Raw genomic sequence first — 17,132 nt, 5'->3', positions numbered from 1 at the left:
TTGAAGAAAATGGCGACATCACTGTATAACAAATTTGTTTAAAAGATAACTTGGCAGACTTATTTACAAAGGCATTACCAACCGCAACTTTTGAAAAATTGGTACACAACATTAGAATTCGACGACTCAGAGATTTTAATTGATGTTTTCACGAGGGGGAGTAAATATATTATATTCTTGTATGAGTATATATTACATGAGATATGTACTTTTTTTTTCCTTCGTTAGGGTTTTTCCTATTGAATTTTTTCTAGTAAGATTTTAACGAGACATATTATATATATGTGTGTGTGTGTGTGTGTGTGGGCATCTAAGGGGAGTATTATGAATATTATAATAATACTTAGAAGTTCATTGCTTAGTGTCCCAAAGGTCATGTGTCACCCTTCATATTGTTCATATGCCTTGTAGCTATTCATGTTTGGTATCCATGTAAGTCCCCATTCTACTTGTCATTTTGCCTATAAATAATGACATTTAGTAGATCTTAAAACCACACACCCATTGATAAGAAATTCACCTCAAATTCTACTAAATTTTCTATTCTCCAATTTTATAATTTTAATTATTTTATTTTAAATGATATTTTATTTATTTATTATTATATTATATTTTTTCCATATTCGTATTACCGTTGTCCTATATATATTTGTGGGTTTCTGCAGGCATCCATCCATCTTTCCGTAGTTGAGAGATTTAAGCTCGACTTTAAAAGAGAATATATTTAAAAGGATAATATGTATTTTATTTATTGAAAATATGCTAAATTGAAAAAGAATAAATAATATTCTAATTTTGTTTTCCAAAGTTTCCATTCTAAAAGAAAGTTAACCTTGATTAACGTGCAAGATTACCACTTGACAACTCTTTCAGTATTAAAATATTAAAATATTAGTTTTGTCAATAGACTTTAAAGTTTGCTTAATTTTAATTTTAATTTGTTTTTATCTATTATCATTTTTTATACATTTTAGAAAGAAAGTTTGTTTTAAATGTGAAATTGTTCAAAATATTTTTAAATATAATAAAATATCATCGTCTATTAATAGATATTGATAGACTATTATCGTCTATCACTAGTAGATACTGATAAATATTGATAGATATTTATCAACGTGTGATAGATGATGGTAGTCTATCAATGTGTATCCGTATCTATCATTATATTTCATTATCCATCCATGTCTATCAATAATAGATAGTGACATTTTATTATATTTATAAATATTTTAGTTTATTTTTCTATATTTGAAAACAACAATTTTAAAAATATATTTACACATTGAATTAAATTTTATGAAAATTATATTATAATTTAACTAATTTTAGTTTTTTCTTATTTTAACAATCATAGTTGACCTGGTGGTATAAAAGTGACAGTCTCAATAATTGACTAATAGATCAAAAGTTCAATCCATGATGATCAAAAAATGACTAATAGATCAAAGGTTCAATCCATGATAATCACCTACCTATGAAATAAATATCGATGAAAATTAAATTGAAATTACCCATATTAAAATTTTGAGCCTATCGAAATTTTAATTATGGTTAAAATTAAAAATAGTATTTTAACATTAAAAAAATTACGACAAGAAAAATATTTAAAAAAATGGAAAGAAAAATATTTAAAAAAATGTTGAAAATAAATAATTAAAAAAATAAAAACATGGATCCCCTGATTAATTAAAAAATAATTAAAAGGGTGTATAAAAAAATTACATATAATTTGAGTAGGACATATGGAAGACTGTGCAGTGCAACAGAGTGGAACGAAAAAGAAGAAGGAGGGTGGAGAAAAAGAAAAAGTTCCATTCATTCGAGTAGAATTCGTACTTGTTAAAACGAAAGTTGTAAAACCCAATTTTGATTTTGTGGGCAGAGCTTGGCTTGCAGATTAAAATAAACATTGTTTTGTGTTTTTGTGGTCAAATTTAGTGTTCGTTTTATCCCATTGCACATTCTTTTATATAAGCCAACGCCATTTTTGGGCAAACCCAAGCTTCAGCCCTTCTCTTCTCTGCCATTGACGAACAGGGACACAAATTTCTCACTACCGACTTTGGGGCTCTCTCATTTTTTCTTCCAACTCTTCAATGTAATATTTTAACCCCTTTTCTTTTTCCGTTTCAATTTGTTCTTGTTTTCTTTCTCTGTTCCGTTCTAGTTCCTATGCTCGCCGTCTCTTCCGTTTTCCCTTCTGTTTTTGATGCTCTGTACGTATTTCCTGAAATGGGGTTTCGATAACTTTGATCATTAATGTTGGGGTTCTGGGTTTTGTTTGTTTTCAGTTTCCATCAGAAAGATCTCGAAGTGGCCAGTTCATAATCTTGTCATTTCCTAACCTTGCAGACTTTCAGGAAAAGAACAAAATTAGGAAGTTTGAGCACTTTTTTTAGAGCTGAAATTATAGATGGAAGGAAATATTTGGATTTGGCCTATTTTGTTAGTCGTTCTGTGTAAGATAGAGATACACGTTTCCTTATTTTGTCCCTTTGTGGTTTGGCGAATGGCAACTTTGTTTTCCATCTTGCATTTCTTGACTGACTTGTAAACATTAGTTTATGTCTGATTTACTGGTGAAACTGAAAGACGGTGGGGGGTTTAGACCTTTTTTTTAAATTTTAAAATGAACTTCTTATTATATTGGACCTTAATTCTAGTTGAGCTACATGAGTTTTCTGATAAACAGTCCTGGCTTATGGAAATAGTACTTCACTGCCTGTATTAAGATACTTATGTGCTTCGGTTCCATTTCTAAGTATTTATTTTTCTCTTTTCATCCCAAGTGTGAAACTTTTTTGTTCTGATGGATTTCAATTCAGGCATATGATTTGCTTATTTTTCTTGATCTGGCTTTGTGAAACTTCTTCCTTTGTCCTTGTCAATTTTTTCCCATCTTCTCATATGAATTGATGAATTTGCTGGTCCTAGTAATGAAGCAAAAACCAACTTGTTCGTATAGTAAATTCTGATCTGAACCTGGAAGAACTTCAAAAGTTACTAAGAGATCATTTATTTTCTCTATTACTCGTTTAACATAAGTCTGATGGCATTCTTCACTCGGGTAAATTTTCAGGTTTTTGTGATCAAAAGCCTTGCATTATGCACTATAGAAAAAGATGTGTGACTGTGTTAATTGAGTTTCGATGTTGGTTACAGTAAAGTTCTTCTGCTTATAGCAGAAGTGCTGCAACTAACTAGATGGATGGCAGCTCTTTATGCTGAACTACTTTCTACACAACTTGTGCTGAACCTTTGTTTTTTACCGTTGATTTTTCTTCGAGCTTATTTTATTAGGATTTCTTCGTAAATAATTTGTCTTTTCTTGATGGTGTATAACAAGGGATATTAGTTGGTGATGACATGTATTTGTCCAACAGCTAAGAAACTTACAAAAAAGTGATATGTTCTGCAATTTCATTCGTCCAATGCCGTTTTCTATTTCTTTCTCTGAAATCATGAATCTACAGAAAGTAAAGGTGCAAATGCTTTCAAAATTTGTAATCTATGACTTGGTAGAAGAGCATGAATTTCTCAAAAAAATTTCTTGTATGCATATTTTCTTTCTCCATCTTTCTGATGCATTATTCTTGATTTTCCAGAGGCTGGAGACAGAAGAGAAAGAGATAATACATGGAGGACGTCACAGGAAGAAGTTTGGAATGCCAGAAGATCAAGGATGGGAAGGTGACTAATGGGAACGGTTCAGAGAAGGCCATTCCTTCTTGTTGCTTGAAGGCTAAGACGTCAGACCCTGAGCTTGAGGCTCAATGCCATTCAACTGTTGTTTCTGGATGGTTTTCGGAATTTCAGTCTGGCTCTGGTAATACCCTTTTCTTTTATCACCTTCTGAAGCTACTGTTTCTACTTTAGACACTGCGGCTTACCATGTGGCTAATTAACACCATTTACACATGTTTTTTTTCCTGTTTTCTTTTTCGTTGCAGATAAAGCATGCAAGAAAGTTTATTTCAACAACCCAATGTGGCCGGGTGAGTGCTTTTCTTATGTTTCTTGTTAATGGTCTCATTTTCATGTTGTGGAATCTTTCATTCTGGAAGAGGAATTGAAAGTTCATAATAACAGTTCATGACATTTTTGCAACATTGAAACTTTGTTAACGTACATTACACAAGTGACACATCAAATTTCTGCATTTCACAAGTTGATGTAATTTGTCAACCCTTTCAGGAGAAGCACATGCTCTGCAAGTAGAGAATATACTATTTAAAGGAAAGTCAGAGTACCAGGAAGTTATGGTTTTTGAGGTACGACACTCAAAGCCGATGTTTTTTCTCTTCAAATCCTTTGCCTTGGTCTCTTGATCAATACCTGATTTGTTTGTGTGTATTTGTCTACAGTCTGCATCATACGGGAAAGTCCTTGTTCTTGATGGCATTGTTCAACTGACAGAGAAAGATGAATGTGCCTACCAAGAAATGATAGCACATCTTCCTCTTTGTTCAATCCCATCCCCAAAATCCGTTAGTCCTCTAAAACAAACTGATTCTGCACCAATCCTATCTCTTATTAGGAAATTTTGTTTTCTCCTCCAACTTTGGCACCATTTTATGAGGTAAAATTGCATTATGTAGGTTCTGGTGGTTGGCGGAGGTGATGGGGGAGTTCTGAGGGAAATTTCCCGCCATGACTCGGTGGAACATATTGACATTTGTGAGATAGATAAGATGGTCATTGATGTAAGTACGCAGAGAAATGTTCGTTAGACGACATATTGCAAATTGTATAATATGTTCAGTGTCATATAACTTGTTGCTTTGGCATGTTTGAAAGTTTTGCTGTTATGTAATTGCTTGTTTCTCTGCATTCTTGTATGCTAGGTATCAAAAAAGTATTTTCCCCAACTGGCTGTTGGCTTTGAGGACCCCCGTGTCCTCCTTCATGTTGGTGATGGTACGTCGAAAGTCAAAGCATCATGTTTCTTATTTGTTTCTTATCCTCTTTCCTGTATAATTTTATTTTATTTTATTTATTTATTTATTTATTATTTTTTTTTTTTTATATCTTGGTAATATCAGCTGTTGAATTCCTTCGGAATGCAAAGCAAGGGAAGTATGATGCCATCATTGTTGATTCATCTGATCCTGTTGGTAAGTTCTTGAATTGCAACAGATAGAAAGAAATGGTGCAACTCTGCAAGCTACATGCATATCTTTTAGTATAACTATGACAAGTGAAACCTTAAAATTGTGTTCTTGTGCTTGTGAACTCAACTCATCTTCAAGCCGGGGTGTCTTGGTAATGTAGGTCCTGCCCAAGAGCTGGTGGAGATGCCATTTTTTCGGACGATAGCTCAAGCATTACGACCCGGTGGGGTTCTCTGTAACATGGCTGAAAGTATGTGGCTGCATACACATCTTATTCAGGACATGATATCAATTTGTCGCCAAACATTTAAGGATGTTTGCTATGCATGGACCAGTGTTCCAACATATCCAAGTGGTGTCATAGGGTTTCTGCTCTGTTCAACAGAAGGACCAAAAGTTGATTTCAGGAATCCTGTGAATCCCATTGAGAAGTTGGGACATCTCAAGTCTAAAAGAGAACTCAAATTCTATAATTCTGAGGTAACAACATTGTGGATTGAATAACCAACACAATTCACTCTATATGTTTCAAATTCGATACGATGTCGATATTAAAGATGCCATTGATATCATGAAGTATAATTTTGATTGCATTTTGTGTTGATGCTAATAATAATGGTTGGCATTCCAACAGATGCATTCGGCTGCTTTTGCACTGCCATCCTTTCTCAAAAGGGAGGTGCAGGCGCTTAGCGACGCTCCAGCTTCAGGTAAAAATGGATGCATTTCATCCCAAGTAGCCATTATTTGAAATGGTTTTTCTCAAGGTGGAGATGGGCATTTTTCAGTGTATACATAAAAGTATTGGAGTGGTTGAGACGTCTCTACTGTGTGTACTGAGGGCATTGTTAATGACTATTTAATAATTCAGGTTTGTTAGTCTTTTTGTTGCTTTTTTCATAGCTGATTGGTATGCCAATTAGCTCATAAATAAAGGAAAAAGAAATATGAAATCATTTTCCAATTAATAAAAAATGGAAATTTATATAACAGTGGGATTTTTGCAACAAGTATCAATGATTTCAGGTCTTTGGTTCTTGTAACGCATGGTACATCACTGTGTTGGATTAAACTTCCCTTTTCCTCTTATTTTTAATTATTTTGTTATTTTTTGGGGAAAAAAATACAATGGGACATGATAGGATTTGCATTTGATAAGAGAACAGAGGACATTCATGGACAAAATTATACTCTATAATAAGTAGAAAAATGAAAACATTCGTAAGAACCATTTGAAAGTTCCAATGGGAATAATAACCTGTCATTAAACCAGACTTAGCACAAGGCCACAAATATTATTGTTGTATCATAATATAAAAAACAAGGTATTTCTGTTAAATTATTATTGTATGACAATATAAAAAACATAAAAAAAAACATGGTATTTCCCTTAAATTATTATTGTATGACAATATTAAAAAACAATGTATTATGCTTTTAGCACATCAGTGCCTTGGAGGTTCTGGGTTTCTCAACGGTTTTTTTTTTCTTTTTAAAATTTTTATAATCAATGTTGAAAACTAAATCAATATATAAATGTTTTCCTCAAAGATAGTAAAATGAATCAAAATATTTACAAATATAGCAAAATGTTACTCAATATCAGTGATAAATATTGATAGACTACTATTATCTATCACTAATAGACACTGATAGATGTCTATCATTCTCTATCATTGATAGACTGTGAAATTTTACTATATTTGAAAATATTTTAAATAATTTTATTAATTAAAACAATTTCCCATATATAATGTTTTGTTTTTAAAGAAACTTATTTCTATTTAGAAAAAATGTTTAGTAAATATTTCAAGTTTCATTCTTTTGATTATATATTTATGCAAATTAAAACGAGATCAATCTATACCTTTGCCAAATAAAAAAATAGTATAATGAAAAAAAAAGATTGAATAGATTAAGGACCTGTTCTATTATTAGGCACAATTAAAAATCAAAGCACATATTACATAGACAGTTCAAAATTTAAAAATAAAAAATGTGTAAGGAGAACTTGTCAAAACTCAAAAGACACGTTTTAGAGTTTATGACATTGACATAGGAACACGAACATAAAAGTTCAAGAGATTTGAACTTTTAATTTAACCAAATGTATTTGTGTTCCTTATGATATTGTGGATCGGCAGCCTTTTAAGGGCGAAGGCTTCCATCTGGGTCTCAGTCTTGAGAGTCCATTGGGACAAAGGGATTTGATCTACTTTACCATTCGTCGCTGCCCATTTCAGTAGCGACTGCCCAAACAACTCACCTTTTACAAACATCTTTGTCGCTTTTACAGTTCCAGTTTCCCTGCTAAATGCCAATGCAGTACCTTTCGTGAACAATAGTATCTGCTCGACAGGCTCCTCCTCTTGAATAATATAGCTCTGCTCTGCAAAAACCACTGGCTTCATATATTTGATGATCTTTTCTAACTTCTCATCGTCAACATTACCAAACTCAGCCTGCAATCAACCATTCATGGTTGTTTGTTAAGTTTCTATTCTACCAAGTTACTTTACAAATATACCAAGCAAAACTCACCCTCGGGATATTCAAGCAAAGTTTTCTCTTTATGTCCTCAACAAATAGAGGTGGAAACACGTCGAGCAGTGTTTTCAAATTGACATCATTTTTTCCCTCGAACTTGTCTCTCACATACTGCAAGATTTCTTTCTCCTCCTCCTGGAGTTCGTATTCTTTTATCCAGGATTTTAATTCAAAGTCTTTGTTTTGCATCATCCTTCGTCTCTCCTCTGATCTTGAAGTTGCGGACTGCAGATATACCTGTTTAAATAAAGCACCTGTTTCAAGTGAATATCTTTGCAACTCTAGAAAGGAGGTTGATATATTGGATCAGAAGATCTTTAACAAACCTGCAAGTTGCCGATAAGATAAACAACTAGAAGGATCCCAACAATGGTAACGAGAGCCGCGAAGATGTTTTCACATGAATAGCTACTCGTCTTCAGATTTGAACCAAATGAGCTGCAAATTACATTCAATCAGACATGAGATGATACTATCACATCTCATTATCTTTTAAACTACGAAGCTATTTTGTCCCAGATGAGAGTTTTGGAATAGAAAAGTGATTTCATAGATTCAAAAAACAAAAGTTAATTAGTGTTATTTAAAAATGCTATTTTTGAAAGTTAATTCCGTTAAGAATGTCCATATACACTTTAGGCCCAAGGCCCACAAAGGTAGGAGTAGTACCTTTCATTTGTCCTACATTAGAGAATTTAAGAGTGGGTAGATGGTATATATAGAAAACCACTTCTAGGAACTCGTAAAAGTGTGTTGGTGGTAGAAGTATAACCCTTTCACCAACATGTGCCACCGTTAAAAACGTTTGGGGCATTTAATGATGCAATTATTTTCCAGATCAAAATTTATTATCTTCCAAACGTTTAAAAACGAAAATAGTTTTATTCCTTTTTTTTTTTAACTTTTTACAAAATTTTAAATGTTAGTTGTTTTAAAAATGTTTGGGGTTTTCTATGATGCAATTATTTTCCAAAACTGAATTTATTATTTTCTAAACGTTTATGACCATTGACCTCCTTCTTCCTCTTGATAGCTTTACAAAACCAAAGTCCCCAAATCTGGAAAATCAGTTCTTTGCATCCCTGTTTTAGTTTTCTCTTCTTCACCGTTCTTCTCCTTCGATTCTGAGCACACTTCTCTCGATGTGATTCCAACCCTCCATCCGACGAGTGCACGTCTGAAAGGGGGCGTTGTGTTAACCTTGGGAAGCAACCGACAAGAATGATTTGTACCACAATCGTGCCAAATTTACTTTCAAGGCAGTGGTTTCCATGACACCACAACTACCTTCCGGATCTGTCAATGTCTAACAAGTTGACAAAATTTTATCTATGTCGATCAAATCTGAAAAAGTTCTCCTAGATCTGTCCAAGTTAGAGCCACTCGACGGAGCCAATTATCGCTGCTCGTCCAAGAAGCTGTTATCTTCTTTGAGTAGTTGGAGGTAGACTACGTTCTCACCATGGAAAGCCTTGACAAATCCAAGGATGCTACTGCTATGCCAGATCCGACGTCTTCCAATGATGCTACTGCCATTACTGACCTAACAACCTCCATGGAAGCCACTACTAATCCAGTTCTCACCATTGATGCTGACAAGTTCGAGAAGGGCAACAAAATTGTTGGCAACAATTTGCTCAACCACATGAAATTTTTTTTATTTGATCTATTCGTCATCCAAAAATCTACATATGTTATTTGGAATACCTTAATACCCTAGAATCCAGATATGGAGGTGACAACGTAGGCAAAAGAAAGTATGTAGTCGACAAGTGGCTGCAGTTCCAGATGTTGGATGACAAACAAGTGATGGAGCAGGTTCACGAGTATGAAAATTTAGTATCCAATGTTTTGTCCGAAGGCATGAAGATGTACGAGATTCTTCAAGCAAATGTGTTGCTTGAAACATTTCCACCATCTTGGAGTGACTATTGTAACCAGTTGAAGCACAAAAAGAAAGATTTGATGCTGCAGGAGTTGATTAGTCACATGAACACTGAAGAGACCAATAGACAAAAAGATAAGCTAAACTTTTTATCTATTAATTCGGTTAATGCTAACCTTGTTGATGGATTCAAAAACAAAGGGAAACAAAATGCAAAGACATCGCAGAAGGGTCAATTTAAGGCCGTTGGTGGACAAATAGAGAAATTCAAAGTGATCTGTTCTGTCTTTGGGAAACCTGGACATAAATCTTATCAGTGCACCTAGCGAAAGGGAAAGTCAGATCAAAATTTTGCTGCTGCAAAACCAGTCCCATAGGCCAACGTTGTCGAGAACGATATCATTGTTACAGTGGTCGTGGAGGCAAATTTGGTGAAGAACAAGTCTGATTGGATCCTGGACACTAATGTATCAAAGCATTTCTACTCAAACCGAGATCTTTTCCACGACTGCTGGCGAATGGGATACCGACAATGGCGAAAGTGTTTTTATGGAAAATTCAGCAACTGCAGATGTTCTTGGGAAAGGGAAGATTTTATTGAAACTTACTTCAAGAAAAACTCTATCCTTTAGTGATGTACTGTATGTTCCTTCTTTGCGTAGGAATTTGGTATCGGGGAGTTTGTTGAACAAAGCAAGATTTAGAATTGTGTTTGAAGTTGACAAGGTTGTCATCACCAAAAATGGTGACTTTGTTGGTAAAAGATATTTGTCTGATGGTCTGTTTATTTTGAATGTTGTTTCTGCTCCTATTTCTATGAACGAAAATGCCTCTCGTTTTATTTATATGGTTGAATCACTTGATGTGTGGCTTGGTAGATAGGACATGCTAATGTTGCATCAATTAAAAGGCTTAAAAATTTGCATCTAATTAACGTATCTGATTCACATGAAAATAATAGATGTCCAATTTGTGTATAAGCAAAATTTGTGAAAAAGTCTTTCAAATCAATAACAATACATAGTATAGAATTACTTGAGCTAATTCACACAGATCTAGCAGATTTTAGAAACACTATGAGTAGAGGTGGTAAAAAATATTATATATTTTTTGTTGATGATTATTCTAGATATACAAAAATTTACCTTCTAAAATCAAAGGATGAAGCTAGTAGCATGTTTATGAAATTCAAAGTTGAAGTAGAAAATCAATTAGATGGAAAAATAAAAAGAATTAAATCCAACAAGGGAGGTGAATATAGCGACACTTTCCTTAAAGAATTTGGTAAATTAAACGGTATCATTTATGAAGTAATTGCTCTGTATTCACCTCAACAAAATGGCATAGTAGAACATAAAAATAGAACTTTAAAAGAAATGATGGATGCTATATTATTAAATTCTAGATTATTCGATAACATGGAGAGGAGTCGGTGTTAAGAGGCTGCTTTGTCAAAATACGAAATAAGGTATTCGTAGGGATACCCACAATCGAGACCAGTCCTATTTATTACTGAATCGACCATAGACCAATTCCCCTTTTATTTGGGATGGGAGTATTGACTACACCCAAAATTCTGAGCTTCATGTTACTCCTACCAAGCAAGCCACGCTTCGTCTACAGATCAAATAAACGTCAAGAAATCGTATTCTATCGGATCCTTGTTAATTACATTCGTAGTGGGGGGCAGGGGCCGGGTGGGGGGGGGGGGGGGGGGAGGGGGGGGGGGGGGGAGCGGGGGGGGGCGGGGGGAGGCGGGGGGGGGGGGGGGGGGGGGGGGGGGGGGGGGGGGGTGGGGGGGGGGGGGGGGGGGGGGGGGGGGGGGGGGGAGGGGGGGGGGAGGGGGGGGGGGGGGGGGGGGGGGTGGGGGGGGGGGGGGGGGAGGGGGGGGGAAATTGTGCTTTCGTGTTTTATTCTTAACAAGCTTCCTCACAAAAAGCTGGATAAGACCTCCCTACGAGTTACGGAAGGGTTATCTGCCTAACTTGGATTACTTAAGAGTGAGGGGGTGCTTAGCTAAGGTAGCATATCCATAATCCAAGAAACCAATGGTATGATCTAAAACTTTTGATTATGTTTTCGTTGGTTATGCAAATAATAGTGTTGTATATAGGTTTATATGTTTAATGATAATTCACTATGTGAATATAGAGATGCTGTCTTTTTTTAGCATGTTTTTTCCATGATTAAAACTGGTGATAAACCAGTAGATAATTCAATGATCAAATTACTATTACTTCAAGCATTGATTAAATATATTAACTCCCTCTTTCTAGCCCTCTTGAATTAGAGCCTAGAAGAAGTAAAAGACCTGGGGTAGTAAGGATTTTGGACCTGATTTTCCAATTACCTTTCTAGTTGAAAATTCAAATAAAATAGACAATCAATTTGCTTGCATATACTTAATAGAAGAGGATCCAAAAACCTATCAAGAAGCTTTAAGCTATGTAGGTTCTAGCTTTTGGAAAGAAGCAATCAAGAGTGAATTAGATTCTTTAGTCATGAATCAAACATGGGAATTAGTGGAACTAACTAAAGGAAATAAACCCATTAGGTGTAAATGGTTCTTTACGAAGAAAATGAAACCAGATGGTACAATAGAAAAGTTTAAGGCTAGACTAATGGTTGTGAGATACATACAAAAGCAAGGCATAAACTATTTTGATACTTAATTCACATGTGACTAAAATAGCCACTAATAGAGCTTTGATAGCTTATGTTGTAATACATGACTTTCTAATACATCAGATGGATATAAAGACGACATTCTTCAATGGAGACTTATAAGAGGAAATATATATGACACAACCTGAAGGCTTTATTGTTGTTGGTCAAGAAAATAAGGTCTATAAACTTACAAAATCTCTTTATGGTCTGAAACAAGCTCCTAAATAATAGTATGAAAAATTTAACAATACTTTGGTAAACAATGGTTTTAAGGTAAACTGTTCTGACACTTGTGATTACTCAAAGTCATTTGGAGCTAACTGTGTAGTTATCTGTTTTTATATTGATGGTATGTTGATCTTTGATACAAACATAGATATAATTAACGATATCAGGTTATTTCTATCCTCACAATTTGAAATGAAAGATTTAGGTGAGGCTGACGTGATATTTGGTATTATATTGAAAAGTTGTTAAAGAGATTTGACAATTTTGATGTTACACCTGTAAGAAAATCCTATGATCCTAGTATGTAGGGTTGGCAACAAGGCCGGGGCGGGGTAGGAAAGGATTCCCCATCCCCGTACCTGATCCCCATCCCTGCCATTTCAAGGCGAGAACGAGGACAGGATTCCCCGATTTCCCTTTTATTTCCCTATGGGGACTTTTTATTTTATTTTATTTTATTTTTTTGTAAAATTGTCTTTAGTTTGGGCTTGAACACTTTAGTTGGGCTTAGAATGGGCTAAATTAAAAACCAAGCTAAATGTAAAAAGTTAAATACCTAATATATATAGAGAGAGAGAAAAAAATATTTAAAATCTAATTATATATATAGAAAAAATATTTAAAAACCTAATCGAGGCGGGGACGGGGCAGGGACACTCTCCCCATCCCCGCCCTGTCCTCGGTTCAGGGACCCTAAAGAGGTCCCCAATTGGACTCCATCTCGATCAAACCGGGGATTCCCCGCTCCGATCGGGGCGGGTCCTATACTAGGCTCTCAGTCTGAATATGCAAAAATTATTGGTAGTGTTATGTCTTTAATGAACTATACTAGGCTCGATATTGCATATGCTATGAGTAGACTAAGTAGATACACTCATAATCCTGATAAGGATCATTGGACAACACCTCATAGTTTGCTAAGGCACCTCAAAGGTACAATGGATTTTTGTCTGCATTTCAATAATTTTCCTATAGTGTTAGAAGGATATTGTGATGCAAACCGGGTAATAGATAACGACGAAGTAAGTTCCACTAGTGGATATGTATTTATACTAGGTGGAAAAGCTATTTCATGGAAACCAGCTAAACAAACCTGTATAGCACGATGCACCATGGAATCAAAGTTCATAGCACTTGAGCTAGCTGGACAAGAAGTAGGGTGGTTAAGAAATCTATTAGAAGGTGTGCCACTGTGGGTGGCTCTTGTATTAGTATCTCTACATTGTGATTCACAGGCTGCTATAGGTATTGCCAAGAACAATGTGTATAATGACAAAAGAAGTCATATTTGCCTGAGACATGGAGCTGTGAAACTACTATTGAAGGAAGGAATTATCTCCTTAGAGTATGTAATGTCTGAGAGAAATTTAGCAGATCCTCTCTCTAAAGGCTTGACAAGGAGAGTAATCCTAGAGTCTTCAACTAGTATGAGACTCAAATCCTCAATGTGATCCATTGCCCTTTATTTTGGGTGGTCTATTGTGATAGACTTGATGAATAATCTGTGAGTGATCCATAGCCTGTTGGGTGGTCTATTGCAATAGATTTGATGGATAATCTCTAAAGTCTTCATAGCTCGATTTTGAGTGGTCTATTGCAATAGATTTGATGACGCATCTAACGTGAAAGTGAAGGTGTGGGTTGCCTTCTATGAAAGAGTTTAAGGGCCTCTTTCTAGAGCTTTCACGATGACCCAAGGTTCTATGTGAATAGCCCAAATGGCTTTGTATGCATGATTTTATCACATAATCAAGAGAGAAATTAAAAGGATTACAACGTGTTGTGGGGGGTCTCAACCAGAATTCACAAAAGTTCAAGAGGTAACTCACCTTTGTGAATGCAATTGCTGCTCCACTTCACTATGCGTCAACTCAAATTGCAAGATATTGATACTTAAGTTTACTATCATTCCATTGCTCAAAATCATCTTCTTCTTTCTATAATTTTTTCGATGCACGTAGATCATTCGTAGGGGACTATTGGGTATGACCCACATACATTTTAGGCCCAAGGCGAACAAAGGCACATGGGATAGATAGCACCTTTCACTTGTCCCACATTGGAGAATTAAGGAGTGAGCAGATGGAATATATGAAAGACCACTTCTAAAGACTCGTAAAAGTGTGTTGGTGGTGGAACCCTTTCACCACACGTGTGTCACCGTCCATTAATTTATTATTTTCCAAACATTTATGACCGTTGACCCTTCTTCACCGATCTTTTCCTCCAAGTCTAAGCAAACACTTCTCTCTGTCGACGAGTGTACGTCTGAAGGTCAACTTCTAAGAAATTCAAACATATATACTCAAGAATATGTATCATTCAACTGACATATGGCTTGATGGTGGTCTCGTGGGGAGGGGATGAGGTTAGAAGTTGAGAAAACTAAACAGAGTAAAATACAAGTGAGGCTTCTAAGATAAGATTCTAAACCAAACCGCTAGGCAGAAATCAATGTAATCTCAAACTTGTATCTTTAGATCTAATTTCTTTCTCTCCCTATTTGTTCAGACAACGTTTTGATGATGAAAACCAACAGACACAGAAAAGAAAAATGAAATCAGATAATTGATCTTGTAAACTCAGACGACCATTTGATCTAAGTTGAAGTCTATTATCCTCATAAAACCAACTCGCACCAATTAGCTGATGATTAAGGCAATAGCCATTTAAAATGAAGAACAAACAGAGATGTGTTGAAAAGGAAACGTTTCAAACCTTAGTGCACGTAGCCCCCAAGAGAAGCAATAGATTAACTTTACTTGAAAATCCTTTACCCTCGAGATACCGGATTGATGGGCGTCGAGAAATATACCAAAATCAAATACGGCCGGATCAGGTGGATTAATAGGGCAAAACTCATCAACAAACCGTTCATTGCCCGTGATGTCGTCACAAAAAAATGTATTCACCCTACATCCACTGTTGAATTTGCAGGCATGTTGCCAGCAATGCAGTTCCCTTATAACCGAGAAGCAGTACCAAAATGCTCCAACCACCTTCAGAAACAAAAAAAATACAACAGCTTCAGAACCAATATTAACAGGACAGCAAAACACTAAATGTCCATTTTAGGTAAAGAAACATACATGGCTGGCAAGAATGAAGAGAAAGAAATTGAATGTGCCTCTGACCCGCCCAGTTCCTGTAATGTCATTAGGAGCAGCACTCCTGGAAAGCTCCTTACATAACAGATAGATTCGGATGACTCTTGGGATAAATTGGAAGAGAGGCAGAAGGATCATCCGCCACCTGTTATTTAAATATTTGATACTTTTCCTTCTTTCAAACATTACCAGCATGATAAACTGCACATCCAATTGTCAATGTTAAGGATTGAAGTTTACAGGTATTTCTTGGGATCATTTGCATCATTTTTTCAAAAAAATAGTTTCTATTATATACTTAGTTTGCCACAAATTAGTTAGGTGTGGCTTGACTCTTGAGTTTGTTTTGCTGTAAGCCTTCTATTGTAACCCATGTTTTTTTGTTTAATGTCTGTATTGAAGAGAAGATTCGGCAGATGAATATTTGATCCTATCGATAACCCCAAATTCGAAAAATCAAAAGACCTTGCAGTCTTAATAAAATACCAAAGTTACATAAGTTACTTTTCTCATTATTAATTGAATTTGAGATGGAATTCTAAGTTGTCTAATAGATCCAAGATTGACCTCGTATCTCTTCTTTCTTAATCATAAGAGTCAATGACAAAACTGAAAATTCTAGACGAATTAACTAGAAGTAAAGATCTAAAGTTTGAGTAAGACAATAAAAATTGTTACGGTTGAAGAAGTTTTATTGGTTATATAGATTCTTTGAGTAGAGTTTTAAAGTAATTGGAAGAGATAATTGAATTATTTTGATAAGAAATTTTGTGTTTTATGAAATTTGAAAGGGAAAAAGGGGAAATTGTGGTTTTAAAATTTTACCCTCTTTAATTTTGGAATGTGAATCCAAAATTTAAGTAAAAAATTAGGAAAAGATAATTGGTTTATTTGGAAGTTATTAAATCAAGTATCTAAAAGATTTTAATTTGAATTTAAGTTAATTTGGTCAGTTATAATTTAATTTTGGGATTTAGGATTTTTGGGAAGAAGTGAATTAAAGTTGATGAATTTATTTTGAGGTTTATTTAATTAATTGGAGAAGAGGTGAAAGATTTGAGTTTGATGTGATATGTTTATTAAGAAAAAAAAAAATATATATATATATATATATATAAGGGTTTTGGAATTTAAGAAAAGAAAAGAATATATATGGATTTTGGAATTTAAGAATGAAAGAAAATAATATTATATATATATATATATATATATATGTTTTTATATATATTATTTATACTTTTGTGTGGTGGAGAATTAAAAAGAAAAAAAAAATACTCATTCTTCTCCCTCTCATGCGACAACACTCCCCCTCCAAAGGTCTTTGGGTTTTGGGGTTTTGACTATTGAGTTAATATAACGGTAGCCCATTGTGTTGGAAATTTAGACCGGAGTTTGAAGTCAGGATCATGCTATTCAACACTAACAAGATTGAATTAAGAGTTCCTACTTGGATTTTGACTTGAGTTTTGGAGGGGATTTAAGATTAAAGTGCTAGTTGGATAAGAATTTTGTTGGCTTCTAAAATTGCTTTATATATGGAGTCGAGCTTGAAGACTAAAATGAATTTTCTTCATGCCCTAGGATTGG

General features: G+C 34.8%; 1 protein-coding gene and 1 pseudogene across 7 annotated transcripts; one reads left to right on the top strand and one right to left on the bottom strand.

Annotated features, from left to right (window-relative positions):
* Positions 1-1,726: 1,726 nt before the first annotated feature.
* On the top strand, positions 1,727-6,101 carry LOC120070890 (spermine synthase-like). Of its 6 annotated transcripts, XM_090318413.1 has the most exons (11): positions 1,743-2,098; positions 2,292-2,459; positions 3,606-3,826; positions 3,951-3,995; positions 4,195-4,271; positions 4,365-4,487; positions 4,599-4,703; positions 4,845-4,917; positions 5,043-5,114; positions 5,272-5,591; positions 5,746-6,101. In XM_090318413.1, the coding sequence occupies exons 3-11, from the start codon at positions 3,637-3,639 to the stop codon at positions 5,860-5,862; spliced, it is 1,122 nt and encodes a 373-aa protein (XP_090174539.1). In that variant the 5' UTR covers positions 1,743-2,098; positions 2,292-2,459; positions 3,606-3,636; the 3' UTR covers positions 5,863-6,101. The 6 variants fall into 6 exon arrangements, with proteins under 6 accessions (XP_038878719.2, XP_090174539.1, XP_090174542.1 ...); XM_039022791.2 differs by lacking the exon at positions 2,292-2,459 and having other exon boundaries at positions 1,727-2,098; XM_090318416.1 differs by lacking the exons at positions 1,743-2,098; positions 2,292-2,459 and adding an exon at positions 2,132-2,216.
* A 1,003-nt stretch (positions 6,102-7,104) lies between these two features.
* Positions 7,105-15,804, bottom strand: LOC120076780 (cyclic nucleotide-gated ion channel 1-like; annotated as a pseudogene). The gene is made up of 5 exons (XR_016529242.1): positions 15,528-15,804; positions 15,157-15,437; positions 7,985-8,096; positions 7,653-7,937; positions 7,105-7,573 (listed from the first exon to the last, which is right to left on the bottom strand). The product of XR_016529242.1 is annotated as a cyclic nucleotide-gated ion channel 1-like (transcript).
* Between the last annotated feature and the right edge of the window lie 1,328 nt (positions 15,805-17,132).

Source organism: Benincasa hispida, chromosome 1 (assembly GCF_027475165.1).
Source record: "Benincasa hispida cultivar pf3 chromosome 1, pf3_genome.v1.1, whole genome shotgun sequence".
Lineage (NCBI taxonomy): Eukaryota > Viridiplantae > Streptophyta > Magnoliopsida > Cucurbitales > Cucurbitaceae > Benincasa > Benincasa hispida.
The sequence above is the reverse complement of the archived record's forward strand: the minus strand, read 5'-3'. Positions and strand labels throughout refer to the sequence as shown.

What these genes read in the sequence shown, in the direction of transcription:
- LOC120070890 (XM_039022791.2), top strand. Translation starts at nt 3,637, where the DNA reads ATGGAGGACGTCACAGGAAGAAGTTTGGAATGCCAGAAGATCAAGGAT. An exon ending in AGGAAGTTATGGTTTTTGAG is followed by an intron (nt 4,272 to 4,364) that starts GTACGACACTCA and finishes ATTTGTCTACAG; the next exon opens with TCTGCATCATACGGGAAAGT. An exon ending in TGATTCATCTGATCCTGTTG is followed by an intron (nt 5,115 to 5,271) that starts GTAAGTTCTTGA and finishes TTGGTAATGTAG; the next exon opens with GTCCTGCCCAAGAGCTGGTG.